Source organism: Orycteropus afer, unplaced genomic scaffold (assembly GCF_000298275.1).
Source record: "Orycteropus afer afer isolate SDZICR_OR568_19922 unplaced genomic scaffold, OryAfe1.0 scaffold00204, whole genome shotgun sequence".
Lineage (NCBI taxonomy): Eukaryota > Metazoa > Chordata > Mammalia > Tubulidentata > Orycteropodidae > Orycteropus > Orycteropus afer.
The window spans coordinates 1,356,673-1,371,309 of NW_006921791.1; the positions used below are offsets into that span (position 1 = coordinate 1,356,673).

At 36.8% G+C, this 14,637-nt stretch overlaps 1 protein-coding gene across 1 annotated transcript in view; it reads left to right on the forward strand.

The window, feature by feature from the left end:
• Positions 1-14,637, forward strand: part of SNTG2 (syntrophin gamma 2) — a 698,933-nt gene that overhangs the window by 389,299 nt on the left and 294,997 nt on the right. The window contains exon 9 of the mRNA XM_007948127.1: positions 6,035-6,162. Coding sequence (XP_007946318.1) covers positions 6,035-6,162 — 128 coding nt within the window. The remainder of the gene's footprint in view (positions 1-6,034; positions 6,163-14,637) is intronic.

Here is a 14,637-nt window from a genome sequence, read left to right on the forward strand (position 1 = left end):
CTACTTCCGTAGTGATACTGCCTCGGAAACCCAAGGAGGGGTCGCTATGAGTCGGGTTTGACTCGACAGCACATAACAACAACAACAACATGATGTCTTAGTAACTATGCCCCCTATGTGCTTTGTTGTTATGTATATATATATGCAGCACACATAGACATGCTTTTATAAATGCTTATAAATACACCTTTAGAAGCTCTGGTGGCCCAGTGGTTAAAGAATTCATTTACCAAAATAGTCCTTTTTTATTGTGTATTTCTTAGTGTCTTCATTTTCTTTGGTCAATTTCTGTAGACTTCACAAATTTGGTATTTTCTTTATTTGGCATTTTCTTTCCCATCAACAAAAATAACAAGTGTTTACTATCTAGAAATTGATTACCTTCCTTTCTTCTCCCATCCTTTATAACCATCAAGGAACATTTATTTCTATGTGTATTCCTAACTTCTTATAATAGTGAGAACATACAATGTTTGTCCATTTATGATTGACATATATAATTCAGCATAATGTCCTCCAGATTCATTCATGTTATAAAATGTGTTGCAATTCACCATTATTCTTCATTGTTGCATAGCATTCCACTGTATGAATATAACAGTTTATTCATTCATCCATTGAGTGGCATTTAGTTTATTTCTATTTTATCCTATTGTGAATAATGCTTCAATGAACATTGATGTGTGTATATCTATTTGTGACACTTCTCTAACATCTCTTGGATACATACCTAGGAATGAGATTGCTGGATCATAAGGTATTTCTATTTCTAGCTTTTTGAGGAAGCACCATACCATGTTCCATAGTGGTAGTAGCATTTTACAGTCCCACCAGCAGTATGTAAGAGTTCCAATCTCACTGCAATCTTGCCAGCATTTGTTGTTTTCTATGTTTTTGATCATTGCCATTTTTACAGGGGTAAGATGGTATGTCATTGTAGTTTTGAATTTCATCTCTCTAATAGCTAATATTTGCAGACATTTCTTCATGTCTTTTTTACCCACCTGGATATCTTCTTTGTTGATGTGTCTGTTCATGTCTTCCTCCTATTTTTTATTGGATTGTTTGTCTTTTTGATGTTGAGGTGTTTGAGTTTTCTATAAATTTCAGAAGGTAGTCCTTTGTCAGATACATCATTGCTGAATATTTTTTTCCCAATTTGTGGCTTCTCTTTTTACTCTTTTGGAGAAGTCTTTTGATTCACATAAGAATTTAATTTTTAGAAGATCCCAATGATCTAGTTTATCTTCTGCTATTTGTGCATTTTCACTTATGTTTTGTAGTCTATTAATGCCATAAGGCCCCTATGTTTTCCTTTATTTTTTGTTTGATGAACTTCATAGTTTTAGGTTTTACATGTAAGTCTTTGACCTATCTGGCATTAGTTTTTTGTGTATGATGTGAGGTATGAATCATCTTTCATATTTCTGCAAATGGATATCCACTTTTGCCAGCACCATTTGTTAAAGAGACTATCTATTCCCCATTTAATGAATTTCAGCCCTTTGTTCAAGATCAGCTGACCATAGGTCCATGGATCTATTTCTGGGTTCTCAATTCTTTTCCACTGGTATGTGTCTGTCATTGTACATAACAGACTGTTTTGACTACTGTTGCTGTTTAGGAGGTTTTGATATACAGAACGTGAGACCTCCTACTTTATTCTTCTTCTTAAGTAGTGCTTTGATTATCTGAGGGCTCTTTCCTTTACATACAAAATCAGAGACAGGTTTTTCCATGTCCTTTAAGAATGTTGATGGAACCTGGATTTGGAGTTCATTGAATGTATAGATTGATTTCTTGATCATTGCTTCTATGGGTATTGATTGTGGATCCAAGTAAAATGAAATCCCTGACAACTTCAATCTTTTCTCCATCCATCATGATCTTGCTTATGGTCCAGTTGTGATGATTTTTGTTTTCTTACGTTAAGGTGCAATCCATACTGAAGACTATAGTTTTTGATCTTTGTCAGTAAGTACTTTAAGTCATCCTCACTTTCATCAAGGAAGGTTGTGTCATCTGCATATTGCAGGTTGTTTATGTGTTTTCCACAATCCTGATTCTGTGTCCTTCACAGAGTCCAGCTTCTCAGATTATTTGCTCAATATATATATTGAATAAGTATGGTGAAACATAAAACCCCAACACATACCTTTCCTGATTGTAAGCAGCCCAGTATCCCCTTTTTCTGTTCAAACTACTGCCTCTTCCTCTATGTACAGGTTTCTCATGAGCACAATTGAGTTTCTGGAATTTCCATTTTTGGCAATGTGATATGTCATTTGTTATGATGCACACACTCGAATGCTTTAGCATTGTCAATGATACATAGATAAACATATTTCTGGTATTCTTTGCTTTTAGCCAATATTCATCTGACACCACCAGTGATATCCATCATTCATTGTTTTCTTCTGAATCCAGCTTGAATTTCTGGCAGCTCCCTCTCAGTGTAATACTGCAACCTTTTTTTTAATTATCTTCAGCAAAATTTTACTGGCCTGTGACATTAATGATATGGTCAGAAAATTTCCACATTCTGTTGGATAAGCTTTCATGGGAATGGGCACAGAATTGGATCTCTTCCAGTCAGTTGGCCAGGTAGCTGTCTTCCAGATACCTTGACATAGATGAGTGAGTGCCTTCAGTTCAGTATCAGTATATTGAAACATCTTAATTGATAATCTGTCGACTCCCGGAGCCTTCCTTCAGTGCAGTTTGGATCTCTTCCTTCAATATCAGTAGTTCCTGATCATATGCTTTCTCCTGAAACGTTTGAACATCAACTTTTTTTTTTTTTTGTACAGTGACTTTGTGTATTCCTTCCACAGCTTTTTTCATGTTTCATACTTAGCTTAAAATTTTGCCCATAAAATTCTTTCAATATTTCAACTCAAGGCTTGAATATTTTCTTAAATTTTTTGAGCTTGAGATATGGCAAGCATGTTCTTCTTTTGGTTTTCTAATTCCAGATCTTTGCATATTTCATTTAATACTTTACTTTTTCTTCTCAAAATGTCCTTTGAAATCTTCTATTCATCTCTTTTATTTCATTATTTCTTCCATTTGCTTTAGCTACTCTCCATTCAGGAGCAAGTTTCAAATTGCCTTCTGTTATCTGTTTGGGTCTTTTCTTCCTTTCTTGTTTATTTAATGAGCTTTTGCTTTCATGTATGATATTCTTGATGTCATCTCACAACTCTATTTGTCTTTGGTTATTAGTGTTCAGTGCATCAAATCTCTACTTCAGATGGTCTCTAAATTCAGTTGAGACATAATTGAGGTTGTTTTTTGACTCTTGTAAACTTGTTTTAATTTTCTTCAGCTTTGACTTGATCTTTCATATGAGCAATTGATGGTATGATCCATAGGCAGCTCCTGGTCTTGTACTGATTGAAGATATTGAGCTTCTCTATCACTTCCTTCCTTCCACATAGACAGTCAATTTGACTCTTGTGATTCCATTTGGTGTGGTCTACATGCATAGTCACCATTTATGTTGCTGAAAAAAGGTATTGGCAATGAATAAATCACTGATCTTGGAAAATTTTATCATGCAGTTTCCAGTGTCATTTCTTTCACCAAGGCCATATTTTCTAACTATGGATGCTTCTTCTTTGTTCTCTGTAAGCTCATTTCAATCATCAGTAATTACCAATATATCTTGATTGCATGTTTGATCAATTTCAAGCTGCAGAAGTTGGTAAAAATTTTCAACTTCTTCATCTTTTGCTTTAGTGGTCAGTGCATATATTTGAATAATATTGGTATTAACGGTCTTCCTTTTAGAAGTGTGGATATTTTCCTAACACGAACATCATTGTATCTCAGGATAGATTTTGAAATGTTTTGTGATGATGAATGTGACACCATTCCTCTTCAATTTGTCTTTCCAGGCATAGTAGACCATATGATTGCCTGATTCAAAATGGCCAATACCAGTCTATTTCAACTCAGTGATGTCTAGGATATTGATCTTTATGCATTTCATTTCATTTTTGACAACTTTCAGTTTTCTTTGACTCATACTTTGTATATTCCATGTTCCAATTGGAAATCAATGTTTGCAGCTGTTTTCTTCTCATTTAAGGTTGTACCACATCATGTGTATTTAGTTTTTAGGAAATCTCAGTTACCTGAATTATCTTCCATTGTTTGTGCATTATTAATTGTGTTTAATAGTCTATTTATGCCAAAAAATTAGGTCCCTTAATTTTTTTCTTATATTATCTTCCAGGAACTTTATAATTTTACCTTAAACATTTAGTTCTTTGATTCACTGTCTATTAGTTTTCCCCTTCCCCCATGGTGTGAGGTATGCATCCTGTTTCTTATTTTTGCAAATGAATAACCAGTTTTTCTGGCATCATTCATTAAAGAGACTGCTTCTTCCCTACTGAATAGACTTTGACCATTTGTCGAAGATCAGATGCCTGTAGATAGATGGATTTACTGCTAGGCTTTCAATTCTGGTCCATTGGTCTATATGTGTCTGTTTGATCTATGTGTGCCTGTCATTGAACCAGACGTAAGCAGATTACCATGGCTGTATATTAAGTTTTGAAATCAGGAAGTGTGAGGCATTCTGCCTTACTTTTCTTCCTCAATATTACTTTAACTATATAGGCCCTCTTTCCTTTCCAAATAAAGTTGGAAATTATTTTTCCATTTGATTAAAGAATGTTGCTGAGATTAAGATTGAAATTGTATTATATCTAAAGATTGCTTTTGATGGTATTGATATTTTCACAATGTTAAGTTTTCTAATCCAAAGCATAGAATGCTTTGTATTTATGCGGATCTCTTTTAGTTTTTTTACAGTGATCATTTATTGATTTCCTTGTGTAAATCTTTTACATCCCTGCTTAGGTTTATTACTAGGTATTTTATTCTTTTTGAGGCATTATATGTGGTATTGATTTCTTGATTTCCTGTTCAGAGTCCTTCTTGTTAGTGTAGAGAAACCCAATTTATTTTTTTGTGTGTTGATCTTATACCTTGGCACTTTGTTGAATCTTTTATTAGTTCCAGTAACATTCTTTGGTGGACTCTTTGGGATTTTGTGTGTCAACTGAAAAACAGTTTATATTTTACATCATTTCCCTCCTTGATTTCCTCATCTTTAAATTCAGAATAATAAGTATACAACCTCTAAGTTTCCAATATGTACAAGTCAGATAGTTATTACACTTAAATGAATAAACTGAGATACTGTAGGTGATCTGGAATGTATGAAGACTTGCCTATGCATTCTGAGATGTTTATCTCTACTAAGACTTGTGATGTTCCTTTGTCAATGTAAAATAAACTTCCATCGTGAGATGAGGCAATTGTATATTGGTGGTTGGGATGAATCAACACTTTAATTAACCTTATGCTGTGTGCTCCAAAATAAAATGCCAGGCAATGAATAGCTTCTCCTTGAAAAACCTAGAAATAGGTATATAGAGCAATATTCTTCCTTAGAACCAGTCTTCTGATTCATTTGTTAGTTAGATGATTAGAGATGTTTTATCTAGTAATATAGTATGTTTGCATGCATTCATTCACTTTTTCATATAATCTTCATTTCACCTTCAGCCCCTGTTATCGAAAAAGCAACTCTCTTCCATCCTCATTGGCTTAATGTTCTGCTTCTGGATGAGACATTCACATCCATTCAATAGACAGTGGAGTCTTTGCTACTAATAAGTATCTTGTGATTAGATATCCACTGAAATGTTATACATAGTGGTTTTTTCATTGTATTTTGAACCTAAACTCGGTCTAATTTGACACTCAATTGATTTGGTATGTTTTTTTACATAGCCTTCATTGACTTAATACTTTTGTCATAGTGCTAATTTTCCTCTTCTGATTTTGACCTCCCTTTCCCCCCACCTTCCCTTCAACTTCTCTCAGTTTTTTACAATATTTTGTTTAAAAAAGAAAAATCAAAACCTTGCTCACATTCAAACCAAAGATGCCTTTCTCAGTATATGGTGTTCCATGACTGATTCTATGATTATTGATTGTCATTTACTTTGCACAGGCTCCATCATCACCTTCTTCGCCCATAGCTAATGAACCAAAATATGAGAAGCGCTGGCTAGACACCTTGTCAGTTCCACTGTCTATGGCTCGAATCTCAAGGTACAAAGCTGGAACGGAAAAATTAAGGTGTGTGCACCATTGTCTGAAATGGGAAAGGCTGATGAATCACATGTACTTTTGCCAATTCTTAATAGTGTATTGACTTGTTCTAAGTGTTTTGACTGTACTATTATGCAAATGCATGTTTTTAGCAATTGCAAATAAATGAATGTTAAATACCAAGGGAAAATGAGAAACCAACAATAATCAGAAAGCAAGATTTACTTTTAGGGATAGGTCTGTCTAATGGTGTGGTGACTGTTACTATTTGTTTTGATGCCTAATCACTAGGAGAATAAATTCTGTTTTCTGTTTTAAGTGTTCCAAGAACTAGATTAAACTAGATTAGGAATAAGAAAACTTGCATTCTTACCCAAGTTGTACATGATTTGAGAAAAGTCATTTAAATTCCATGGGACTCATTTTCTTTATTAATAAAATGAGAGAATTAGACCAATACCAAGTGTTAGATAAATATGCAGAGTTTTTAAGATTGGTTAATTAAACAATTTCAAAGATATAGCTCTAAGGGTTTATATTTCCATTATTTTTTGATAGACTAAGATAGAATTTTTGTTGTTGTTTTTTAACTCTTAATTAGTATTGTGTTTTCTGTGGCTAATTATGCAATCTAATCACCATCAAAAAGCCAAGACATAATAAGTATGTTGTGAATTTCCTCTCTTGAGGCTTAAGACATATGTATGGAAAACTTCATGAACCATCTGTCTACTTAAATATTAGGAAAAGAAAAGTTATTGTTATTTTGTTTTTAATTGAGCCTTGTCCTTGAAAAATAATTAAGTGAAGTGGAAAGCAAATGGTGAAGTTCTCTTCATTGACCCTCAAGTGAAAGTATGGTTAATAATACTTTTGATGGACAGTTATAATTAGATTTTAAATATTATCTGATATTAGTTGTATAACCTGTTACAATGAATGTGCATGCATATGAAAGGATGATTAGCACACCATAGCACTTAACAGAAAGTCTGACTTGGATTTTTAAATCTGTGGTTATATTTGGGAACACAGATAGATCTAGTGTCATATGTGTAAAGGTAAACAAGATAAAACAGTTAACAAATGTGCAACATGTGTACAGAGAGATGGAGTGATAGTCATTTCTAAATTTAATAGTGAAGATAGTCTTCAGATTTGAGTTGTGACAATCCACACTTACCACCATTTTTTTGTACATGTACAGCTTGTTAATAATATCGTACTACATACAATATTGCAGCATATACTTTGCTTATGTTATCATTATCAGATATAATGTTTCTGTGTTAGGCTGGGTTCTCTAGAGAAGCAAAACCAGTAAAGCGTATATATACATATAGAGAAGGAGAAATTTATCTTAGGAAGATGATTCACACACTTATAGAAGCTGGCAAGTCCCAAGTTCTTGGATCAAATGTCAAGCTGGAGCATTTCCCTGACTCACGCAGCTGCAGGGGCTGACAAGCTCAAGTTTGGCTGGCAGTATACCAGCTATTGACTCCAATGAATGATAAATCCAAGATCTCCAGGCCAAATGGTGGATTGTTCTCTCATGGACAATTATAGGCAGCACAACAATATCCCAATCGACAGAGGAGTGTCTCTTTTCCCAGGATGTCCATAAATATACTGGAAGCAGTCCATACACCTAGGGAAACTCTCTTTCAACAGACTGACTGCTCAAAACATATACATCCAATCCCAACATGAGAATAACCCACATCACAATTGCTTAAACCACACAGAATTGTGGTCCAGCCAAGTAGATACACAGCTCCAACTATCACAGTTTCCAATCCCCAGAGACAAAGATCAGATTTAGAAAGATACTGGTAATGAAAGGCAATAATAATGAAAATGGGGGTGTAAAAAAGTATTTAACTTACATCAGAACCTACTTATGACAGAGTAGGCATCAGAATGGAACCCCATTTGTAAGTCTGGGACTGCCTATATAACAAAAAAAAAAAAAAAAAAGCAATCTATGTTTCCACTTCATAAAGTCTTTTTAATGTGTTTGTGTGTGTATGTGTGTGTGTAGTGGGGAAATGGGATTTCATACATTTGGGGATTTTTTGGTTTGAATTTAATTTATTTAGGAACTGATTAGAAATTTGGCATAATGTCAGTTTTAACAGACAAAGAAATATTGCTTGGTCTTATCTCTATCAGTGTAATTAAATTACTTTCTTGAAAGATAGAGCCACCGAATTTCATCAAGCACTTACTAGCCCATCTGCCATCTAAATGTAATGAAGATAAGATGTACTGGTCTAGCCTCTGGTTTAGAGATTAATGCCATTCATTTCTCATAGGCTATATACCCTGTCCTCCCACTAACACAGGGTCTATAGGGCATAAGATGAAATGTCTCTTACACTAGAGGAAATGATGCTCTCTTGTAATTATTAACTAAATGCAGATTTTACCATTTTGGCAGATTGAAGATATTTAGTGTATTATTGGAGACAAAAGATTTTGACCCATCAAGCAATCCATAAAGCTATCATTAAGATAAATGTAATATGTCTGCAAAGACTTAAATAGAAAGCAGGAAGGTGGTATATTGTTGGTTTGAGCCAGTTACTGATCCTACTCCTTTTTATTCATTTATTTTTTAGCATTAGACAATTTATTAAGCCCTAACAACAAACTACAAGTTTACTAATTTTTCACAGAACAAGTATATGTTGTTTTATGAAGGCAAATATACCACTTTGCTTATGGATTTTCATGACTCTAAGCAGGTGTTATTATGGACAAGAATATGCAAAAAATAAAATGAATAAGGACTCAAACTCTGAAAAATATTTGTGTTGAAAACCTTGTTAATAGGCTAAAATAATGCCACTAGTTCCATCCCACCTACATGCTCCTTCAGTTACATTTTAAAATGTAAAATGGGGAAAAAGAAAAAGAAACATAACAATTTTGACCTGAACAAACAGAGTTCTATAGCTCTGTAGCTCTTTTATTTTCTTCTGAAGGATTCATGGTCTGGGAACTATAAGGTACAAGTTTGTTGTTGTTGTTGTTTCTGTTATGTGCCATCAAGTCAGACCTGACTCATAGCGACCCCTCCTTGGGTTTCCCAGGCAGTATCAATACAGAAGTAGATTGCCCCATCTTCCTTCGGAGGAGTGGCTGGGGGGTTTGAACTGCCAGCCTTCTGGTTAGCAGTCAAGTGCCTTAGGCACTATGCTATCATAGCTCCTAAGGTACAAGTTTAGAAAATGATAATTTTATATAATTTCTTCTAGAAAAAAACAAAAAGCTATGAACTAGAGCAGACAAGAAATCTTAGGGTAAGTCTTATACTTTAAAAAAAGAAAATAATCAATAGACTAGAAGTTAGCAGACATGGGTATGTAAAAGTAATAAAATAAATTTAAAAAACTTACTGCAATTGAGTTGATTCTGACTCGTTGTGACTCCCATTGGCTTTCCAAGGCAGTAAATCTTTACTGAAGCAGACTGACCCATCTTTCTTCTGTGGAGGGGCTTGTGGGTTTGAACCACCAACCTTTTGATTAGCAACCAAATGCTTTAACCACTATACCACCAGAGCACCATAGTAAATACATAACACACTGCCATCAAGTCATATCTGACTCATAGCGACCCCTCCTTGGGTGTCTGAGGTGGTATCACTACGAAAGTAGAAAGTTGAAGATATTTAGAGACATGTGTACTATTGGAGACCAAAGATTTTGACCATCAAGCCATCCATAAAGCTATCATTAAGATAAATGGAATATGTCTGCAAAGACTTAAACCTTCTTCCGAGGAGTGGCTGGTGGGTTTGAACCACCAGCCTTCTGTTTAGCAGTCAAATGCCTTAGGTACTACGCCACCAGAGATGTAGTTTATTCCAAAGAGATTAAAGTAACATTACAAGACCCTGTTCTGCTGTGGTGTAATAGCAAATCTGTGAGGTGCTGTCAAGTCATCACTAATTTCTTGGCAAATAGAAGGTCATTGGGCAATCTACTTCCACAGTGATACCACCTCGGAAACCCAAGAAGGGGTTGCTGTAAGTCGGGTCCAACTCAACAGCTCATAACAACAACAGGAAAAAGGGAACTAATAATGAATATGGATTGTGCCACAAACTTGAAGTCATTCTGAGCATAGCCTAAATATCCATTATCACACACAAGGAAGCTTTTATTGCTTACAGTATGAAGCATACAGGAAAGACCAGATGAGCAGTCCCACTTGCTCAAAAACATGTCTGGATAGAGATGATGACTTCTCCATTCACACCTCACTTTATGTCATGGGTGATAGAATTAAATGGGGAATTTACATGACACATGGCTTCTGAGAACTGTCCTGTTAGAACTCTTCCACATAAGACTTTTACATGACATCATATCTGAGCAACACAATAGGATCCTATCTTTTGCTGGTCTCTCCCTGGCCAGGAATGTCCACTTTGATGCTAGAAGCTAATACCACACATGTCCCACTAGCACCATAGCTAAAGGAACAAATAAAATTTCTCTCCCAGCTGTTTTATACTGCCAGATTACTGACTTAATTATTTCTTGTTAACCCTGCTTGCAAACGTCGGGCCTCATGGGGGAAGTATGAAGTACGAAGTATGAATCTAAGAAAAATGGAAGCTGTCGAAAATAAAATGGAATGGATAAATCAGTATACTAGGCATTAGTGAGCTGAAATGGATTGGTATTGCCCATTCTGAGTCAGATAATCATATGGTCTACTATGGCTGGTATGACAAATTAAAAAAGAATGATGTTCTATTCATGGGAAAAAAGAACATTTCATATCTATCCTGAAGTACAATGATGCCAGTGATAGGATAATATCCTTATACCTAAAAAGAAATTGAGTTAATACTACTGTTATTCAAATTTATGTACAAACCACTAAATCCAATGATGAAGAAGTTAAAGATTTTTTACCAACTTCTGTACTCTGAAATTGACCAGACATGCAATCAACATGTATTGATAATTGCTGGTGATTACTATGCAAAAGTTGGGAACAAAAAAGCATTGATAGTTTGAAAATATGGCCTTGGTAATGGAAATGACACCAGAGACTGCAAGATAGAATTTTTCAAGATCAACAATTTATTCATTTCAAATATCTTTTTCAACAACATAAACAGCAACAGCAACCATACACATGGACCTCACCAAATGAAATACACAGTAATCAAATTGACTTCATTTATGGAAAGATCCAATGGAGAAGCTCAGTATCATTAGTCAGAACAAGTCAGTCACCACTGACTGTGGAACAGACCATCAATTGTTCATGTACAAGTTCAAGCTGAAGCTGAAGAAATTTATACAATGCCATGAGAGTCAAAATAAGATCTTGATTATATCCACCTGAATTTAGAGATCACTCGAAGAACAGATTTAACACATTCAACACCAGTGACCAAAAACCAGACAAGTTGTGGGATGACATCAACATCATACATGAAGAAAGCAAAAGGTCATAAAAAAAAAGGCAGGAAAGGAAGAAAAGACCAAATTGGAAGTTGGAAGAAACTTGCTGGATGTTGGTTCTGAAACTTGGTCTTGAATGGAGAGTAACTAAAGCAAATGGAAGACATGATGAAATAAAAGAGCTAAATACAAGATCCCAAGGGAGGCCGAAGAAGACAAAGTAAAGCATTATAATGAGATGTGCAGAGACCAGGAAAGAGAAAACTGGAAGGAAAGGAGATGTTCAGCATTTCTCAAACTTAAAGAATTAAAGAAAAAAATTGAAAATTGAGTTGCAATATTGCAGGATTCTATAGACAAAATATTGAACAATACAGAAAGCATCAAAAGAAGATGCTTTCTAAGAAGAAACTTTCTAAGTTTGCACACATTCCCTGTGTACACTCTGGGTTTTGAGAGTCCTCAGAGGGTTTCAAGTGCCAGAACCAGACTGGTCCAGAGAAAAGTTGTCTTTCAGTCCCTTCAGGGGCCCCAGTGCTGGGGTGTGGAGGTGTTCCCCCGTATCTACACCTATGGCTGTGTTCTGAGGGGTGTCTGCACTGACTGCACCAGTTTCATGACCTACATGGTCTGCTCCAGCCACAAGAGTGTAGATGTCCTCAATACTACACTACTCATGCCTGACAGACCCAGTCCCTCTACATCCCCTCCACCCTGACTCTGGACTTCCAGTGACTACCCTCCTGCCAGTGGCTTTCCAGGCCCCTGCAGGGGCACAGCAGCCCCCACCCCCTAGCTGTGCATGTACATATATACATATATAGACATATTTATACAGCATATTTGCAGCCTCTATATTTAGATATACTGTGCTTGACCCCTCCAGGAGCCTCCCTAAGGGAGGCCATTTCCTCTCAGGATCCCTTGGTGGAGGCTATAGGGTGCAGATCTTGGGTAGAGTAAAGGACTCTAGCTGAGGCCTTGGGGAAGACCCCACCCCGCTTGGTGTTAGCTGCTTCCCCATCCTCCTAGGATGTCCTGCCAGAATTCTCTCTAGGTGAACGTCCATGTTGGGAAAGGGCTCATGCACCCTGCATCCAACTGCTCTCTCTGAAGGGCTCAGGCTGAGGTTCACCCACTCTGCACCTCAGGGACCGAGGCTTAGCCACGCCCACTCTCCTGGCCTGCTGTCCACACCTACTCTGGCCCATCCCTGCTCATCCTCAGCCTCCCATGGTGGGTGCATGCCCCCTTACAAGACTGGTGCCCTGGACCCAGGAAAGCCTTGAGGTGCTGGGTGGTCCTAGTGCAGGAGGTCTGCAGCTCTGTGTACACACAACAACTCTGGCCTAATAAACATGGTGTCACAGTTGAAAAAAAAAAAAAAAAAAAAGAAAGAAAGAAGAAGAAGAAGGAAGGAATATGCAGAGTCAGTATACCAAAAAATATTTGTCAAAAGGCCAACCATTTCACAAAGTAACATATGATCAAGAACTGATGGTACTTAAGGATGAAGTCCAAGCTGCACTGAAGGAATTGACAAAAAAAATAAGGCTCCAGGAATTAATGGAATACCAATTGAGATATTTCAGCAAACCAATACAGCCCTGGAGGCACTCATTCATTTATTCCAAAATATGTGGAAGACAGGTACCTGGCCAACTGACTGGAAGAAATCCAGTCAGTTTTGCCCATCCCAAAGAAAAGGGATCCAACAGAATGTTAAAATTATCTAACCATATCATTAATGTCACACTCCAATAAAAGTTTGCTGAAGTTTATTAAAAACAAGTGCAGCATTACATCAACAGGGAGCTCCAGAAATTCAGCCAGATTCAAAAAAGGGTGTAGAATGAAGGATATCATTGCTGATGTCAGATGGATCTTGCCTGAAAGTAAAGAACACAAGAAAGACGGTTACCTGTGTTTTCTTGACTATGCAAAGGCATTTGACTGTGTGGATCATAAGAAATTATGGGTAAAACTGCCTAGAATGGGATTTCCAGGAACATCCGGTAAGATGGAAAAATAGCAGACAAACTACGCAGACCCTCTTAAACAAAGAAAAGAGAAACCAATTGACAGAGATACAGAAGATAATCCTGGAGCCCTGAGGTTTGAAAGGAACTATACAGAAGTGGGTTAGACACCAACCAGTGGAAAAACTTGAACAAAAACAGTGAGTATGGAGATGGTTAGAGCAGTGAACTGTCAGCTACTCTGACAAGACCGACAGCCTGAATATTTCCATGTGGTGTTGGGACCTGAGAATTGACTGAAAGATCAGCCCTGGTTACCAAGAGCTGCAGGGACAACTGCACTGGTGGCCTATGAGTAGGAAGGGAAACAGCAAGGAGGAGGACAACCTGAGCTGGGGACTTTCCACTGTCTGGAGGATGCAACCATTTTGATTGTTTACAAGAAGTGGCCATTTTGGATGTTTAAAATGGCCAAGGGTGCAGCCATTTTGAATGTTCACAAGTGATTGCCATTTTGGATATTTAAAATGACCAAGGGCCCAACCATTTTGATTCCTTACAAGTGATGGCCATTTTGGATTTTAAAGTGACAGCATTCTCATTTTGATTCCAGGGACCTAAGAATAGGCTTTGTTTGCCAAGGATGGCAGGGACATACGGGAGGCTGAAAAGGGGAAAGGAGACACGTGGTGAGTGCATAAGTGCTACCAACTAGTGAATAGAGGAGCACAGTGCAACACCCTGCTTACGTAGATAACATACAATCAACAAAAAAATTGTTGGCAAGTCACTGCAACATAGAATCACCAATTAAATATAAACACAAATATGTCACAATGCCTCGAAGACAACAGAACATCACACTGCACATAAAGAAGCAATATAAAGTGGGAGAAACAAGGGACAAGTATACAGACCCAAAAACCATCCCTGAGGAAGACGCAGCATTGGAATTCCCTGATAAGGAATTCTGAAGAATTATATTTAGGTATCTCCAACGAATTGGGGAGCTCTGGTAGCATAGTACCTAAGGCACTTGACTGCTAACCAGAAGGCTGGCGGTTCAAACCCACCAGCCACTCCTCGGAAGG